The 18,576-nt window shown below is 34.7% G+C and overlaps 2 protein-coding genes across 4 annotated transcripts; one reads left to right on the top strand and one right to left on the bottom strand.

Moving 5' to 3' along the window:
• Positions 1-167: 167 nt before the first annotated feature.
• Positions 168-3,501, bottom strand: LOC147564889 (GATA transcription factor 24-like). The gene is made up of 7 exons (XM_086650911.1): positions 2,998-3,501; positions 2,712-2,795; positions 2,475-2,611; positions 1,980-2,075; positions 1,427-1,532; positions 523-597; positions 168-427 (listed from the first exon to the last, which is right to left on the bottom strand). The coding sequence occupies exons 1-7, from the start codon at positions 3,223-3,225 to the stop codon at positions 335-337; spliced, it is 819 nt and encodes a 272-aa protein (XP_086507037.1). The 5' UTR covers positions 3,226-3,501; the 3' UTR covers positions 168-334.
• Positions 3,502-4,763: 1,262 nt separating this feature from the next.
• LOC147564888 (Pentatricopeptide repeat (PPR) superfamily protein) lies at positions 4,764-10,015 on the top strand. Of its 3 annotated transcripts, none has more exons than XM_086650896.1 (4): positions 4,905-7,901; positions 8,052-8,110; positions 8,452-8,604; positions 9,582-10,015. In XM_086650896.1, the coding sequence occupies exon 1, from the start codon at positions 5,068-5,070 to the stop codon at positions 7,795-7,797; it is 2,730 nt and encodes a 909-aa protein (XP_086507022.1). In that variant the 5' UTR covers positions 4,905-5,067; the 3' UTR covers positions 7,798-7,901; positions 8,052-8,110; positions 8,452-8,604; positions 9,582-10,015. The 3 variants fall into 3 exon arrangements, with proteins under 3 accessions (XP_086507016.1, XP_086507022.1, XP_086507029.1); XM_086650903.1 differs by having other exon boundaries at positions 4,913-7,901; positions 8,052-8,106; XM_086650890.1 differs by having other exon boundaries at positions 4,764-8,106.
• The last annotated feature ends 8,561 nt before the right edge of the window (positions 10,016-18,576 follow it).

Genomic DNA, 18,576 nt, shown 5'->3' with positions numbered 1-18,576 from the left:
AGATTATCCAATTTCAGATACTAAAATAAGATTTCGGTTATGCAGAACCCCTAAATCTTCGAAGGGTTTTATAGGTTAAACCATAACGGCAAGAACACCTAAATCTTCGAAGGGTTCGAGACACGGAACCATACAAAGTATGCTGACATTTCAAAAAGAAAAAAGATAGCGAAATGATATGATGGTATTAATAACACACTGAATGATCTGTACATAAAATTTGTAAGATCAAGTCGAAATAAAATTGAAAGCATAACATTTGTTCATGATCTGGTTACAGTTCCAATCGGGATGATCTTGTGTTTTCCGCTGAGAGTAATTTAATACTTACAATTCAATTCTGGCCATCAAAATCATCTCCATTAGAAGTAACGGCAGTAGGAAATGCCTCGCCGGTGGTTCTGATCTCTGAGTTTTCAGCTTCACCCTTTGAGCAAGCAAACAATGATGATAAGAAAATAAGTGAAAACTATAGATTTTCAGAAATCAGTAGAATTCAAATCTTCAATAGAAAGTTCTTACCTGTTGTTCAATTGGGACAAGAGAAGAATTTTGGGTTGCCACACATAAGGGTTTGGGAAGTACTCTTAAGATTCCCTGCATGTACAAGAACGACGAGGTGAGAGAAATGAACCAGCTATAATATGAGAAACATTTTGTCAGTTCAAAATGTTTGGAGCACTCTATTTAATCTTATATCGACCAAGCTAATCAATCCTTTTAAACTGCACAGATCAGAGGAGCTCCAAGTTCACTAGAGAACCAAACAGTAAGTTAATGTTTAAAAGCAACAGAGAGAATACCTCAAGTAAACTATTCAAGTTCAAGTTCTACAGAAGAATAAAGTTATCCCGCACATAAACTCCGTGGATACTGCCCTTCAAAATGCTGGTTTTAGTACCAATGTACCTTAAGGAACAACCTAGAAACACAACCTAACAAGCCTTTTGATTGGTGGGTCAACTAAATAAAATACCAAAGAATGCAGGTTTTGTGGTCCTAGCTAGATGTGCATACTTCTTGACTTCTCAAACCTCCACTATAGTAAATCTTAGTTTCATTCTCTTTTCATGCGTAAAATTCATAATCTTCCCATAAAATGCTTATTCTCGGCTTTGACAAGTCTTATTTTCAAGCACACCTCTTAATCCTGTGGACTCTTTTAGAACATATTACTTGCATACAGTGGTCTTCTCGAAGCCGTGATATCTACCAAGGACTCACCTCTAGACGTACCAGAGGGAAAGAAGGGGTGCTCGTGGACTTTGTCGCCTACCAACTATTCTAATTGGCTAGCAACATATGAAAATATGAAGACCAAATGCACCCCATAGCTATTTATATCATAGAAGTAAACATTTCAGATAGACAAATTGAAATCTTTTATATATAAGATAGTAATTAATTATCTGTGAATATAACGGACCTTGTTAGCCCACATTAGTCCACATGCATTGCATAGTGTTCTCGGGCCATCAGGACCACGACGCATCATCGGGGTGGACTTTGAACTAGTGCCACAGTGTGTACATCTGAACAGATAACATAAAACTGATTAAGTCATCTAAACATAAGATATGGTATATGAACAAAATGGCTGCACATATATCTTTTGTCTTACAGTCATACACATCAGGTACTTAATTAACACTTTTGCATCAATAGTTGCTGCAGTATACCAAAGACATTAACCTAGAGGACTATTTTTTGACACTAATATGATTTACGACCATAAGCAATAGGTGCTACCTAGTGAGAAAGAAGATCAACCATACATCGAGAAGTGCATTAGATAGTAAGTTATGTTTGTTGGTAAGATTCTGAAAGTAAATCTCAATTGTATGTCTGAGTTGTTTGAGGCTTACGATTGTCATCCTTACATCCGAAGTAGTATTAAAACCTAGTAAAGCTTTCCAAAAGGAAGAACATAATGTACATTAGGAATTTAACGATGCTTAGGATAAAAGCGTTAAACTTACAACTTTTCTTGCAGGGGATCATCTACACCGTTCAAGCCTGAGGATTCATCAGGGTTTACCTTGGAGGACGTAAATTGACCTTTCTTACGTTGCATCCTGAACCAAAACAAAAACAAGTACGGTGTTTTTCAGAAAAGGATATTGCATAAGAATAAAGTTAAGTTCTGACTTCTGAAAGAAAAGAATAGGTTCTTGGTTTGAAAGTAATGCGAGCACTGAAAAGATGGTTTCCGGAAGTAAGAACATTATCTAAGTTAAAAGCAAACGTCACTAACAAAAAGATCCAATCAAAATCGAAGTAAACATTAGTTCATCCAACTATATGGAAAAATGGTGCATCTTAACATTAGTTCACTGATTTCAATTCCCTAATTTTTCTAAGGCAACTATTGTAAAATATGAGCCTCTCATAGAAGACAATTGTTCACGCATGAGTATCGTCTTAATCAAAACTAAAACATAAATATAGTTGAAATAACATAAACATCAAATAACCTGAGGGCAACTTCTTTACGAACAGAATATCGGATTTTCTTATCGAAACATCGATCTTTTCGTTTTTCACGAAACCTATTCAACGAAGCGGCTCGTTGAGGAAGACTTGAGCGTGGAACAATGTTATCACCGGAACTCTGTAACAATTCAGATTTAGATAAATGCAGTCAACAAAACAAAGAGAAAACCAGTAACCTAACAACAAATTGCATTTGGTTTGAAAGATAAAAACTTTACCCTTCCAATCTGAGAAGGTATTGACATAGTAGGAACTCCAGAAGGTATTTCATATCCTCCCAACAATAATAAAACAGCTTGTACCTATAGTAATGAAACAACATAGAAAATCAAAACCCTAATATTTAAGAAACAAATATACCCAAAATCAAAATTTTAAACCACATACAGAAAGAAACCCTAAACCCCACACACAATTCCTAAAAAAGAAGAAGTAACTATCTCTCAATCTCCTTCTCTATCTACTTTCTCTCTCTAAAGACTAAAAGGGGAGAGAAAGTGAGACCTTTTCAGCAGAAACAGAGTCAAAAACGTAAACTTCTCCTTGAAAAGAAAGAGTAAGTTGATCTGAGCTTTCACCACGCAAAGGGATAGTAGGATTAGGAGGAGCAGAAACAAGGGCATAACCAGAATCAGAAGGAACATCTTCAACATCATCCATAGCTTCACAATCTTCTACTTCTTCTTCTTCAACAATTTGTTGATTATGGTGGTGGGGATGGTGGTTGTTCATGGCAATTACAATTGAGAACACTTCAATTCAAGCATGTCCCAGAATGAATCAGAAAGAGTTGTAAAGAAAACCCTAACCCTAGATTTATTATAGGAAAGGATGGAAAGATTCTATTTTTTTTTCTGGTAAGGAAGATGTTAAAAAGAGAGAGAGAGAGTAAAGAAGAAACGAAGACTGGACTTCGATTGGTGGTTGAATTTCTTTCCCAGATAAGAGAAATTAGTAGAGACGATAAAAGACCTATTTGTACAAACGTTAGTATACCGAAGCTTCTCTGACTGACCGTCCGTCATTTTCAAGATTTATTTTGTGAATCTCAAGGCTGTTTAGGTTTGCAATCACAGCCGTAAAATTAGGGGCGTCGGCATCCGTATTACGATATATTCGGTACCATTAGATTCGTCGTGATACTTGCTCAAACTTTGGTCAGTGCAGTTTGACTATATCTTGGGGCTTCTTTGCATTGTGCAAAATTATAGAAAGTAGTCTACAAGTCAATTGGTGGTCCATTGACATCTTAATACGAACCCCTAGAGTTGGATTGCAATCCAAATTCAAGTAGATGAATTTTAAGCTAGTATCTTTTGCAAAATTTAAATTCGACAGTTATCATGCGTATCAAAAAATATTGTAATGACTACCATAGTCTATATCAAATCATAAATAAATTTGGGGGTCGTAGAGTTTACTGCAACATGTTTTTTCAAAGTTAAGATGTGTCCAAATAGTCATGCGAGCTATACATTCACTTAGATAAAAACCTACAGAATCTCATTGCTCGTTTAAGATCACATTATCGTTGTCTATGTTAGAAAAAAATAGAAAAAGTTTGGTGGTCGTAGATTTCCCCTAACATGTTCTCTCAAAATTAAGACGTGTCCATATAACTAGCCAGCTCAAATAAGACCCTAATTTTGTGGGCCATTGCACCTATACATCCAACTAGATAAAAACCTACATATACCCATTGCTCGTTTAAGAAATGACCAGGAGTTTGTATTCATAGAAGATAAGTTGGTGCTTCATGAAATATGCATTTTGGAGCAATTTCAAAAAATACAATTTTTTTAACAAAAATATCTTTTAAAAAAATACAAATTTGTCAAAAATAAATCCGTGAACAAGTGATTTTTCTCCGTTGTAACTACTTTAACAGTTTCGAGTTCGAGAATTTGTTATAACAACAAAAATCCTGTTACATGTCTGCTCTCTAGACTAGCCCTACTAAGAGACCCAAACAGATCCTCCTCGTGATGGACCTGCCCGACCCACAACCTATACGGAATTAATTCGTCTAGACTGGGTCACTCTGCCCGATCAGTTGAAAGGGCTATTCCTATTTTTTTTTGTAAATGGGCTTAGTCCTATCGACACCATTATTTCAAAGTTTCTCATGGTATTTTAGTCCAACTTACTGAGTCATCATCCTTTTCTTTGACCCAGAATCTGATCGTTTAATAGTAACAACAAAAAATTCTACACGATGGTTTCCTAGTTCGTCCCGCATAAGGGGCCCTCCAACTAGTCCTCCATAAGACGGGTAATCGACCTACAACTTATAGCTCGATGTAATTAGTTCAAAAAAACACTTATAGCTCGATATCAGGGCGTGGTCCACTCTTCCCGTTTGAGTTTGGTCCGACCCGATTGACATCAAGATACTGTAGAGTCTCTAGACATTGGTGAATGAATATTATTTGATTCCAGTCGACCGATTCATTACCTCCTCCTCGACTCACTAACCGATTCACCCAACTCATTTCTCTATTCTAAACTTGTCTTTGTATACTAAAAGAAAGGTTTTCATTCATGAACTGATTCCTCACTCTCTGATGCCGTAAGATGATAAGATCGGCGGCGGTCATTGCTAGACCAGGTAAGATTCTTCTTCTTCCCCATAACCCATTCTTCAAAATCTACTCTTCTTCGATCTCTTCTCTTCCCCAAACCCTAAATCTAGATAAAGAAAGAGAATCAATTGATTTATCATCTCAACTTCTTTCAATCTTATCTCGTCCTGGTTGGCAAAAGAACCCAACCTTGAAACAATTAGCTTCTTCTATTACCCCATTTCATGTTTATACTCTTTTTAATCATACCCTTGATCCTAAAATAGCTCAAGGGTTTTTCGATTGGATTGGTAAAAGAACTGGTTATAAACATGATATTAAATCTTATTCATCTTTGTTGATTCTTCTTATTCGTGGTCAATTATTTGGTGATGCTGAAAAAACTAGAATTTTGATGATTAAATCTTGTTCTTCTATTGAAGATATGTTATTTGTTTTGGATTTGGTAAAGAAGATGAATCAAAATGATGCTGATTATAAATTTAAACTTACTCTTAAATCTTATAATATACTTTTAATGTCATTAGCAAGATTTCTTTTGATTGATAAAATGAAGATTGTTTATTCAGAGATATTGGATGATAAGATTTCGCCGAATGTATACACGTTTAATACTATGATAAATGTGTATTGCAAAGTTGGTGACATTGTTGAGGCACAACTGTATTTGAGTAAGATAATACAAGCAGGTTTGAATCCGGATACGTTTACTTATACTTCATTGATATTAGGGTATTGTAAGAAAAAAGATGTCGATAGTGCTTATAAGATTTTCAAGCTTATGCCACAAAAGGGTTGTCTTAGGGATACAGGTTCTTACACCAATCTTATTCATGGGCTTTGTGAATCGAAACGGATCGATGACGCTTTCGGGTTGTTCTCTCAAATGCCAGAGGATAATTGTCATCCGAATGTTCGTACTTATACAGTTCTCGTCAAAGCACTTTGTGATTTGGGTCGGAGGCTGGAGGCGGTTGATTTGGTTAGAGAGATGGAAGAGAAAGGTTGTTACCCTAATCTTCACACATACACTACTCTCATAAATGGGTTGTGTAAAGAGAACAAGCTTGAAGAAGCACATAAGATATTAAATGAGATTTCTGAGAAAGGTTTGGTCCCTAATGTGGTTACCTATAATGCTCTTATTGATGGATACTGCAAGGAGGGGAAGGTTGAAGACGCATTTGCAGTTCTTGATTTGATGGGATCAAATGGTTGTAAACCAGAGACACGGACTTATAATGAGTTGATATACGGGCTTTGTAAAGTTAGACAGGTGCATAAGGCGATGGCACTTCTTAGTAAGATGCTTGAGTGTGGTATGACCCCAAGTGTGATTACTTACAACTTGTTAATTCAGGGACAGTGTAATGTGGGTAATTTGTATACTGCTTTTAGGTTAGTGAGTTTGATGAGTGAGAATGGTTTGTGCCCTGATAATTATAGTTACTCTATGTTAATAAATTCTTTTTGCAAAGAGGGTAGGGTAGAAGAAGCAATCACCTTATTCGATTCTATTGCAGATAAAGGTGTGAAGGCAAATGAAGTGACATATACTGCATTGATTGACGGATATTGCAAAGTTGGGAAGGTTGATATTGCCCATTCCTTGCTTGAGAAAATGCTTGCTGAGAATATTTTGCCGAATTCACATACTTATAATGTATTAATAGATGGGCTGTGCAAAGAAAAGAAAATGCACGAAGCATCGGTGTTGGTGGACGAGATGGTGGAGAAAGGGGTGAAGCCCACAGTTTTCACATATACTATTCTCATTGATGAGTTATTAAAAGAATCCCAGATTGATCAAGCCCAGAGGATACTTGAGCAGATGCTCTCCTTAGGACTTCAGCCAGATGTTTGTACGTATACCGTGTTTGTTCGAACATATTGCATCCAAGGGAGGTTGCAAGAAGCAGAGGATATGATTGTTACTATGATTAATAAAGCAATTTTGCCAGATTTGGTGACTTATAGTGCACTGATAGATGGGTATGGAAGTGTTGGATCAATAGATCGTGCTTTTGATGTTCTGGGGCAGATGATCGATGCTGGATGCAGTCCTTCTGTTAGTACATATTCTGTGTTAGTGAAGCATTTCTTAAATCACAGACGTATTAGGGAAAGAAGCAACATAAGTGGCCTTGAGTCCGCTCCTGTTCGTACTACTATTGATATATCTGATGTGTGGAAGATACTTGATACTGAAAATATGTTGAAGATTTTGGAAAAAATGGTTGAACATGGTTGCACCCTTGGTGTTGAAAATTATGATGCCCTAATTGCAGGACTCTGCAGAGAGGGAAGGTTGGAGGAAGCCCGTTATCTGGTCCGTCATATGACTGGAAGAGGACTTCTCCCGAATGAGGAAATTTACATATCTCTTAGTTCTTGTTGCTGCAAGTTAGAAATGTATGAAGAAGCTTCTACCCTGCTGGGTAAAATGATTGAATGTGGTTATCTGCCACACCTAGAATCCTTCAAGCAAATTATTTGTGGGTTATATTATGAAGGCAGCGTTGATAAAGCTAAAATGGTATTCCATAGTCTTCTTCAATGTGAATATAATTACGATGAAGTGGCATGGAAAATTCTCATTGATGGTTTACTTAAGAAGGGTCTTTCTGATAGATGTTCTGAACTCTTAGACATAATGGAGAAAAAGGGCTGCCAGATTAATCATCAGACGTATTCAATGTTGATTGAGGGGTTTCCTAGTTGAAATGATGGTATAAAATGATCACTCCTGGTTATTTTCATTATCCAGCTAAAGGCCAAATTTCTCTCACCTCGGTTCTGGCAGAGTGACTGGAGGTGGAACTGAAGGTAACAGAATGAACTCGGAACACAAACTCTTTTGGCCATCACCATCCCGAGGATTAACTTCTTCAATAAAAAACGGGGCTGATTTTAGTTAGTGATAACACTGTTTCAAGTTCTTGATGAAGCATTCATCGATAATGCTTGGAATTTCAGGGTGCTTGATGTAGCTGCCTCAATATTATTTACCAAAGGATTAACGATCATCGAGGCAAGTATTGACTCTTATCATTTTTTGACATTCTAATGATTTATGTTTATTTAGAGAAGAAATAATATAACCTTATGACTAGTTAAAGCATCTAGACCCATTCTTCGGTATAGCTAGTCACATGATCTGCAAGTGATATAATACCACATACTCCTATGGAAACCCTAGCTGAAGTTAACCTCTTGGAAAGAAGATCAAAGAATATATCTTCCGCTTTTTCTAATATTAATTCAAAGTTTCAAAAAAAAAAAAAAATCAAAGAATATATACAACTAAATTTTTTACGTAATGGTACCTTGAAGATGAAGTTCTTTTTCCTTACTGTATTTATTTACTGTTTTACAGGTTGAAATAAAAGACCTCATTGATTGGAGGGATGCTTATTTCGATTTCTTTCTGGTGCTAAGGCCAAAGACAACTATGTAGATGTGTATAGTCGACACGTTTTGTAATATTTGTGAGCCACCACTGTTAACTTAGGGAAGCAACTATGATGAGGTAAGAGAGCTCCTTGCGAAAATACTTGTTTATTCCTTAGACACATAAACAAAGACAAGCATTGCACTATTTCATTTCTATAACATGGATACTCTTTCTAAATACATTTTGCCATGTCGGATGTGAAAACTCGTATCCATAACTCATATACTTGTAAATTGTAATCAAGGTATAATATTGTTAGAATTTGTATGCATATCTTGTATGTACGTGCACAACATTGGATGCGGTCATAAAAGACCTCTCTAGGTTAATTTCGTTTTCATATAGTATAAAAATTGGTTAATCCAAAAAAGAAACAAAGGATGAAAGGACTTAATAACTAGTTCAAGAAAATATGTATTAATAGTTAGGACTCAATCGTTTTAGGCTCTCGTATCGTATCCAACTTTGTATGGGTATGGGATATCGACACCAATACTACCATGCCATGTTGCCTAGTTCCATTTAAGGTGGAATTGTTCATTGTTATCTCCCACTTAATCCTTTATGAGTTATGATCTGATCCCAGACATTTAACCGAAATGCTTTCATGCTCAGCCTTCACATTGATTTGGTTTTCGTTAAATCAAATCCATCTTTCTCAAATAATTATTTTCGACAATTTCATATCTTAATGTATATTAGGAAGCTCTAAATTTTTGTTGCAAAGCTAGTCTTTATGTTACTTCTCCTTCACATTACTGCAATCAATATCCCTTAGTTTTTCAGTGAACGGTAACTCGGTGCTATAAAGATGATTCTTTATTCGATATATCTTCCAAGTCTAGTATTGATACCATTAATCTCTTATTTCTTAATATTGCTCTACTTCTTTTATATAACATTTGCTAATCCTATGCTATACAGAGCCAATTCTTTTTTACATGTCACACATTCGGTATATCTTCCAAGTCTAATATTGATGCCATTCATCTCTTCTTTCTTGATATTGCTCTACTTCATTTATATACCGTTGCTAATCTTATGCTATACAGAGCCAATTTTTTTTATATCACGCATCCTTGGGGCCAAAATGAACCGACAAACGAGGACTACAGACCGAAGGAAACATCTTCATTAGTAGAGACAACAAGAGAATTCAGCATTTCCTTCCCACAATCGTCCTGTGGTAAGACTCTCTTAAGTCTTATATCTCTCCTCTTGTAAGATCTAAGCTGTTCTTTTATCTATATCCCACCCTCGTAAATCTATTCTGGAACGCTCTTTCGACATTCCTGTCGTAAAATAATTGCTTAAACTAGTTTTTTTTTTTAATTTATACGAGAGAACTACACAAGTGTAATAGCAGTACAAGTACATGATGTGGGTATTTTTCATTTCCCCATTGATTTGTAATTCAATAACTAGAGAAATTTGAATAATAAAGTCGAAGAGCAATGGAGAAGAAGAGGTTCTGAATGTTCACCCATTTTCTTGGCTCCTTGCACATGATATGAATCATCTTAGGTACATGGAATTGCAAAGCATTCTTCTTGTATCAAGAAGGCATCTTTTGAAGATTTCTTATTTACCTTGGTTCATTTAGGATAGCTACTAAATGTATTATGTGTAAAAAGAAAGTTAAGTTTTAATATTATTGGAGAATTTAAGTTTTGTTGAATTTTAATATGGCTTTAGTTGATATTTAGGAGGGTAATTCAATTTCTCTAGATTCCCACAATGAAAACAAGAAAATTTGAGTCATTCAAGTGGATATTGCTATATAATGTAGTACTAATATTGATTATAATCTTAATAAGATGGGGTTTATGTCCTTTTCCAAACAAAAGGCTTTCCACAACGGGCAAATGAAATAATTTCCTTGTCGAGAGAGGGAGAGAGAGAGAGAGAGAATTGATGAAAACTACAGGGTGAAAACAAAACATATTCTGCTTGGGACTTAATATTATGTTGTCTTCTGGTTAACGTAGTCCAAACAATATTGACGGTACTAGGCCAATAATAATGAATCGCATAATAGTAATATTTCTGGAGGCTTTGGTAAACAAGTATTTTTTTTGAATTGTTTAAAATCGTCCTCATTCTCCAACTCTTGACCTGTAAGTCCAAAGACTTACCTTTGGTATCTCATCAAAAAAAAAAAAAAAAAGACTTACCTTTGGTAGACAAGTATTAAACTAATGCTAATTGGTAAACAAGTATTGGCTAATTAAAGGTGATCTTCACTAGGTAATAGGTATAATAGGTTGTAGAGTAGATACATAGACGGGAGAAAGAAAGTAAATTGATGTGAATAAGAGGTTACCCTGAAACTTAATAGAGAAATAGAACCATTGCATATTTATTTTTTGACGAAAACAAGGTCAAATAGTGTGTAAATTGTTTTCGAAACCCAGATAAGGTTGAATTTTTGATTATTTGAAACGAGATTATTAGGGTATAAATAATGTAGTTGAGCTTTAGGTCATAGTTTAGTTGAGCTATAGGCGCAGTGTTGTTAGAGTTTGAATGTGCGGATATTGAGCTTATCACATCTTTAATGTATCAATGTCAATTGTAATGACTACCGTTGATCATAGTCAATTCCAACAAAAAAAATTATAGTGTAAATTTGTTCTCATTAGAAATTATATGCTTCTTTTAAATATCAGGGATTCCTGAATCCCGTTTGGATGTTTATCTTTTATTTAATAAAGTAATACATAATTTGTTTAATAAAAGCATAAAAATAATTATTTATTAAATAAGTTCTTTTTTAATTTAATCAATATATATTATTTCATAATGGCGTTAGGGCTCCTTCATTTTACAAGGAAACTTTTATTTCGAATCTTTTCCAACATGGCGACGAATAATATAGCCATATAATGGGTGCTTCTATTCAACCTCTTCGCCGGTGGGAGCCAATCAACCAGTGAAAATAGATCTGTCAAGTAAGTACGCCGATGCCCGTTCCCAATGCTATTATACGGTGGTAGGATTATCAGTCATTAGATAAAGCGGTTAAAGCGGCTGTACTGCCTTCTAATCGGCCCAACAGAACTGTCTCGAAACAAGCCAAGCAGCATCTCTTAATAAAGGAACATCAAGTAGAAGATTTGTAACAATCCTTTATTTAATAAAGTAATACATAATTTATTTAATAAAGGAATAAAAATAGTTATTTATTAAATAAGTTTTTTTTTAAAATTTAATCAATAAATATTATTTCATAAAGATATCAAAATAATTAATTTAATAAATAATATTTAATTAAATCCACACTAAAGTAATTAATTTAATAAACATTTTTTTTTATAATTTTATTTTATGTTTGTCCAGTTTTATAAATAAAGATCTATTTCTTTTTATTCAGTTTTATAAATAAAGTAAGTATGTGCCGATGCCCGTTCCCAATGCTATTATACGGTGGTGGGATTATCAGTCCTTCGATAAAGCGGCTAAAGCGGCTGTACTGCCTTCTAATTGACCCAAAAGAATTGTATCCAAACAAGCCAAACAACATTTCTTGCACTGTGGTTGGAAGTTCCGTGGTAACGAAAAAAGCGAAAGAAAATATGTTTTAAGGTTCAAGAGTCCGACAGGAACATCAAGTAGAAGATTTGTAACAATCCTTTATTTAATAAAGTAATACTTAATTTATTTAATAAAGGAATAAAAATAGTTATTTATTAAATAAGTTGTTTTTTTAATTTAATCAATAAATATTATTTCATAAAGATATCAAAATAATTAATTTAATAAATAATATTTAATTTAATCCACACTAAAGTAATTAATTTAATAAACATTTTTTTTATAATTTTATTATATCTTTGTCCAGTTTTATAAATAAAGATCTATTTATTTTTATGCTGTTTCATTGAGATAAATTTTAAGGTTCGAAAGGACTGTAACAATACCAAAATATTATTTCAGCTGAACAATTCTCTAATTCTATAAATATATAAATATTTTCAAATAACATAACACAATGACAATTACATAAATTTCATGTTGAAATTATGTATATTTCATTTCTCTAATTTCATTTGGAAGTGGTTCACCTTCCATTTGTCCAATTTCGTTATCAAGTCTTTCTTTATAAACTATTATAACTTTAGCGGTGGGTTTCAACTTTAAACCACATAATTTCATTAATTCGTTAAGAAACTTAATCTTCTGTTTCTTTGATCTTCTGTTCATCTATTTCTCTTCTTCGCTTTTTCTTCTCTCTCTACACAACTTTCTAATGTCTAGTTTTCAATCGGCGAATGAATTAGCCATTTTCTATTTCTTTTTCTCTCTCAAATTAATTATTATTCCTTATAAATAAATTATAATTAATTAATTTTAATAAAGAAAATTAAAATAACTAATATGATAAATACACTAAAAATGTTTATTTTATGAAATATATTAACATAATTTAATAAAGATACGTTAAAATTTTGTTTACATAAAAATATAAAAAATTTGATAACTCTAAACATTTATGTTTTTCCTAGTTGTTTCATCACTGTACATGCCGGTATTGCTGATAAGAATGTAAACATCGAAACAAATTTTTTTTTTAAAAAGAACTAATTTGATAAATACACTAAAATAATTATTTTAAAAAATACGTTAAAATAATTTAATAAATAGACGTTAAAATTCTATTTAAATAAAAATACGAAAAAAAATTTGATAACTCTAAGCATCTATGTTTTTCCTTAGTTATTTCATCACTATACATACCAGTATTGCTGATAAGAATGTAAACGTGGAAACAATAAAGATGATAATACTTTGAAACTATGAATGTGGGGAATGCTGATGTCAGAATTTGTCTTTCTGAGATCAGTCAAGATATTGAGACTGCTATGTTGAATCCCGCTATGCTCATCACGAGTTTATAGAGTTGTTGTGTTATGTATTCGTTGTGTTCGCGTACTTTCTTCGAGGCGATTTGGTTACCTTTTATAAGTTATTTTGACCTACGGTCAATAGGCGGTGTTGATGAGACGGTTGAAATCCACCATATCGGATTGAAACTACTATTTCGTAGTCTAAATCTACTAGGATTCCTCTTTAGGATATATCATTTGTTTGATTTTTAGAAGTTAGATTGTTTAAGGATACTTGCTAGATTATGTTTCTGAGCTTGTAGAGTTAGTGTGGAAAGTTTCCTCCCGCAAGACTTTTGAAGTCCAAATTTGTAAAATACTTAAGATACTCACCAACTGGAATCTTTGATAAGATCTCGAGATTGAATCAGTAAGCATTAGACACATTTCAACCCATATGTTTCGGGATTAAGATATCAACCCCACTTACGTGGACCCCCTAATATAGGTTGATAAGATCCATTTTGCACCTTATACCGTTAGAAAATAGTTCTATAAGATCAGACACCCAAAATGTATTAGGTGGTAAAGCATGCTCAATTTGAGGTAGATGATTAGGCATGTCTGGAATCCACTGGTCCTAGGTAATTTTAATGGAAGACCTATCACTTATTAACCAACACACATTTTGTTTCGTAATGGGTTTGATTTTAGCTATGGCTTGCCAGAAGGATGAAGTGTTACCTCTAGGTTCATAAGACAAAAAATCATCCTTATGGAAATATTTAGATTTAATCAGTTTAACCAAAGTAGCATGAAGATTAGTGAGTAAGTGCCAAGTCATTTTAGCCATCAAAGATTCATTGACCTAGTATAAAGACCTAATGCCTAATTCACCGTACTTTTTAACACTGTAAATTATATCCCAATTAATAAAATGCATTTTAGTTTCACATTGAGTGTGGCCCCACCAAAAATTACGTTTTGCCTGTTACGATTGACGAATGGTATGCTTAGGATGTAATTGATAGCTAAATGGGTAAGTGTAAAATGAAGATAAAACTGATTTAACAAAGACTGCTCTACCTACTTGGGAGATGAATTTGTATTTCCAACCCGAAAGGGTTTTGTTAAATTTCTCCACTAACCATTCATGACTCTAGATACGATTACTCAGTTTCTGTAAAAATGCACCCAAGTATTTCACATGGTTTGGCATTAAAGGGGCATTCAGAAGGTTAATAAACCGAGACATTATATCATAAGGGACTCCACGACCAAAGAACAAGAAAGATTTATCAAAATATACTCTTTGGCTAGAAAATTCCGAGTGATAGCTCATGATTTGTATAAAGGCTTCCAAATTTGTAATAGTAGCATTACCAAAGACAATCAAATCATCCCCAAATAATAAATGTGTGATTGTTAGGCTGATTTGATTGATCTTGAAACCTGTAAACTGTCTATGATGTTCATAATGAGAAATCAAGAGCGAAAGTGACTGCGAGGTTAATATGAAGAGGTAGGGTGATAGAGGATACTCCCGTCTTAGGCCTTTACTGGTCGTAAAGTTCCCGACTAACTTCCCATTAAACTGAATATTAAATCTAGGACTGATAATGCATGATAAAATCAGATTAAGGAATGTACCATTAATACCAGTGGCTCTCGATATTTGTTCTAGGAAGGTTCAGATGACTGTGTCATATGCCTTGGCTATGTCTATCTTAAGAGAAAAATCACCTTTTTGACTTTGGAATTATGCATCGAATGGATTAGTCCCCGAGTAATAATAATATTAACCATGATTTGACGACCTGGAACAAACGCATTTTGAGTCCACATATTCTAAGCAAGACCCTAGTCGATTGACAATCAATTTAGTGATGAATTTATATACTGAGTTGTAAAGAAAAATTAGCTGAAATCAGAGGTCGGAGTTCTACTTGTTCAACAGTGGTGGCAATGATGACTTTATACAGCTCAGAAATCTTGTTTGAATTCCAACTTCAATAGAAATGAAAATAATTTTTTTTTCTAAAATGCATTTAGAAATTTTTAATAAGTTAAAGTTCACATTTTCCGTGTTATATAAGATATTTATGCGTGATACACTTTAGATACCCAATTGGAAAACCAATAATAATGATAATAATTGGCCACCACGTACTTTCATGAGGTTGGCACATTGTTTCTGTGGTTGTCCATTGGTCATCTAGTCCCCTTTTTTCATCTCTCCAAATCCTTAGCTTAATAGGGTGTTAGAATCCGGGAGTGTTACATGTACAAAACCTTCGACAAAATTCCGACCTAATGACTCATTTTCATTAAGGGTTTGTTTGATACATGGGAAAATAGGAGTGAGAAAGTCGTTTTCACGGGAAAGTAAATTGTTTGCTGTTTGATTGGATCGAAAGAGTGAGAAAGCTCATTTCTCATGGTAAAAGAAAGTAGGAAAAATACCCTAGATTTTTTACCACCTAATTACAACAATGATAGAATGCCCGACCACAATCCCGACCCAATCCCAGCCGGGGTATGTGGCAGACTGATATTTAGAGAGAAAATTCACTTTCTCTCTCTGAATATCAGTCGGCCACATACCCCGGCCGGGATTGGGCCGGGCATAGTCCCATTTAGAATGCCCTCTCAAAATCGAATTCTCACCCTCTCAAAGTCCCGTTCTCTCTCCTCCCGTCTCACATTTCTCTCTCTAAACTGCCTCTTTAATCTAATATTCCATCTATGAAGGAGATGTCCTTCGACCAAGATTGCAATGCAAGCAATTTATCGGACATGACAATTGATGAAGATCATCAAGTCCGATTAATTTAGGGGTCGTAGTGTTTGGCAAAAAACCAACTACGATCGTCGAATTACGAGGTAATCCGCGGCTAATTTTGATCAGATCCTACAACGGGTTACACATAAGAATGGCTATTTAATCAGATGATATGACTAGTGGGAGTGAGATATGAATAATGGGAGTGTCCCATAAATATATCTCATAGGCCTAAAACAAGTTTAGGCAAAGATAGCAAAAACGCCTGAAAAAGGGGTTTCGACGTCACCTCCTCGAGGAATTGAGAAAATATCAACTAGTTGTTATTTTCGGCAATTTCCTTAATCTTATTCTAAAGGCTCTTTTAGAAAACCAAATTAAAGGTGGACTCTTATTAGGGTTCTATATAAAGACTCTTAGGGCAGAGAATAAGACGTGGAATTTCTCATATAGCTTTCTTACTCTACCACATCAAGTAGAGAGGAGAAAGTGAGCTAATTTCCAAAAGCTATCAACTAGTCAAGAAGAAGTGTTCTTCGTATCAAACTATTATTGGGGTACTAGCGGACCTTCAAGGTGGGAGATTAAGGAGTCCATTTGGTGTCCCACGTAGAGGAGCAACAATTGGAGCTCTTGGTCTTCTAAAGCGATTGGAAAGGTTCGAGGGAAAACTAGCGATTAAGGTAACCTTCTAGTTTAACTTAGTTAATATTAATTTATGCATGTGATCCTGGGATACTAATGTTAGACATGAGATGTCTGAGATCCGCTATAAACATGAGTATGGAGTAAAACCCAACAATCTGTTCCTCTCTCGACTTTCAAATTAGATCATAGAACCTTAATTGAAGATTGAAATAGTTGCCATGCTAGATGCGTGATTGAGAGCCAGAGGGATCTTGAATGCGTATAAATCTCAAGCGTTTTGGTCATCCTAAATCTGTTGAACTTTGTTTTATGATGTAAAGTTACATGATGATTCTGGTTAATGATTCTAATACAAGTATGTTCATGTGGTAGAAGAAAATCTGAAACATAGGCTCAAAGAGGCAAAGAGATCTTATCACTTTTTCTAAAAATCAAATCATGAAACTTTATCAAGGTATCAAAGAGGCAAAGTTATTGAGGGTTCGGAGGCAGGGTTTTTTTAGGAGAGAGAGAGAGAGTGGGCTGACGTCACAAAGGTTTTTTCCCCTCTCTCTTCTTTTTCACGAAAACCCTAGTTTCATCTCCAAAATTCTCAAACCTACAACCCTAATCTCCCATAAACAGCTTCCACTCTTCAATTTTTAGATCACAAGCGAACATAAAACAACCCTAGCCCCCTATACACTGTCGATCTAATCAATCGCCTGAAAATCGAAGAACTATCAAACTCAGAGGCTTGAAAAATCGAAGAACTATCAAACTCATCAGTAAGGGTTTTACTTCATAGGCATAAGGTATCAAAGGGGGAATCAGCAAAAGTAGAGACGGCTAATCAACATGGCACAAAAACAGGGAAGGTCTCTTATCTCTTTTTTTATATAACTGAGGTTATAGTTTCGTCTCCGCTGTAATTTTAATCTTTCAACTCCCCTATATAGTAGCTTAGTATTCTCTTATAATCCAGAAGTCTCTCTCTCTCTCTATACTTACTCATAATCTTTGTTTCAATCTTAGAGGCCAGAACTCTTTCCACCCATTGCATGTCTGTTTTTAATGACCGATTTAACTCATTTGAACCCCGAGAATTGGTTATTAGGTATTGTCTTCCAGGGATCGAACTGATTGCTCATCAAATGAGTTTTTATCTTCTCCATCTCAAGTCAATAAATAAACAAACCCAAATTTTAAATTTTTTCTTCAATCTCGCCAGACCTCTAAGGTCATGTACCGCTATTGTATATCATGATTTCGACTCTGTCAGTCTTCTTATCATGTTGAACATTTATGTCTACTTCGATCATATATCTTCTCCTAGTTATATAGTGTTTCCCATGAATCGAACAGTAGCTGGCCACTTTGGCCTCTGGATCAACCGAATAACATATAAAATACACCTCAACTTTCCATTCGACCCGGGACGACACTATATGTCGAATATAATTCTCCTACTCTGTCGTGCAATTTCTGTTGTTTTCCTTCCAAATCACTTTTTGTTGATTACCTTTGAAGCTGGTTATCAAACTGATTTAACTTTCTATCTAAGTTCTGTAACATTTTCACTTCCACCCTTTGTCGCAACTCATTTGCGATCGTTTGTCGGATTAACAGGGTATTTATACTCGGGCTATGACGGCGATCCCATTTACCAGGTGTCTGACCTGATTCTACTCGGTAGAACTCAAGCGGATATGGTCTCTGTACATGGAGAATACTGGCGGGATACCTCAGAATCAATTTTTGATTCCATCTTGCAGTCACCGATGTTTCTTCTTGAAACTGTAGGTGCTTGTT

This window comes from Eschscholzia californica, unplaced genomic scaffold (genome assembly GCF_041429995.1).
Source record: "Eschscholzia californica isolate CP2 unplaced genomic scaffold, dmEscCali1.0.p SCAF_1, whole genome shotgun sequence".
Taxonomy (NCBI): domain Eukaryota; kingdom Viridiplantae; phylum Streptophyta; class Magnoliopsida; order Ranunculales; family Papaveraceae; genus Eschscholzia; species Eschscholzia californica.
Note: the sequence above shows the minus strand (reverse complement) of the source record. Positions and strands in the feature narration are given on the sequence as shown.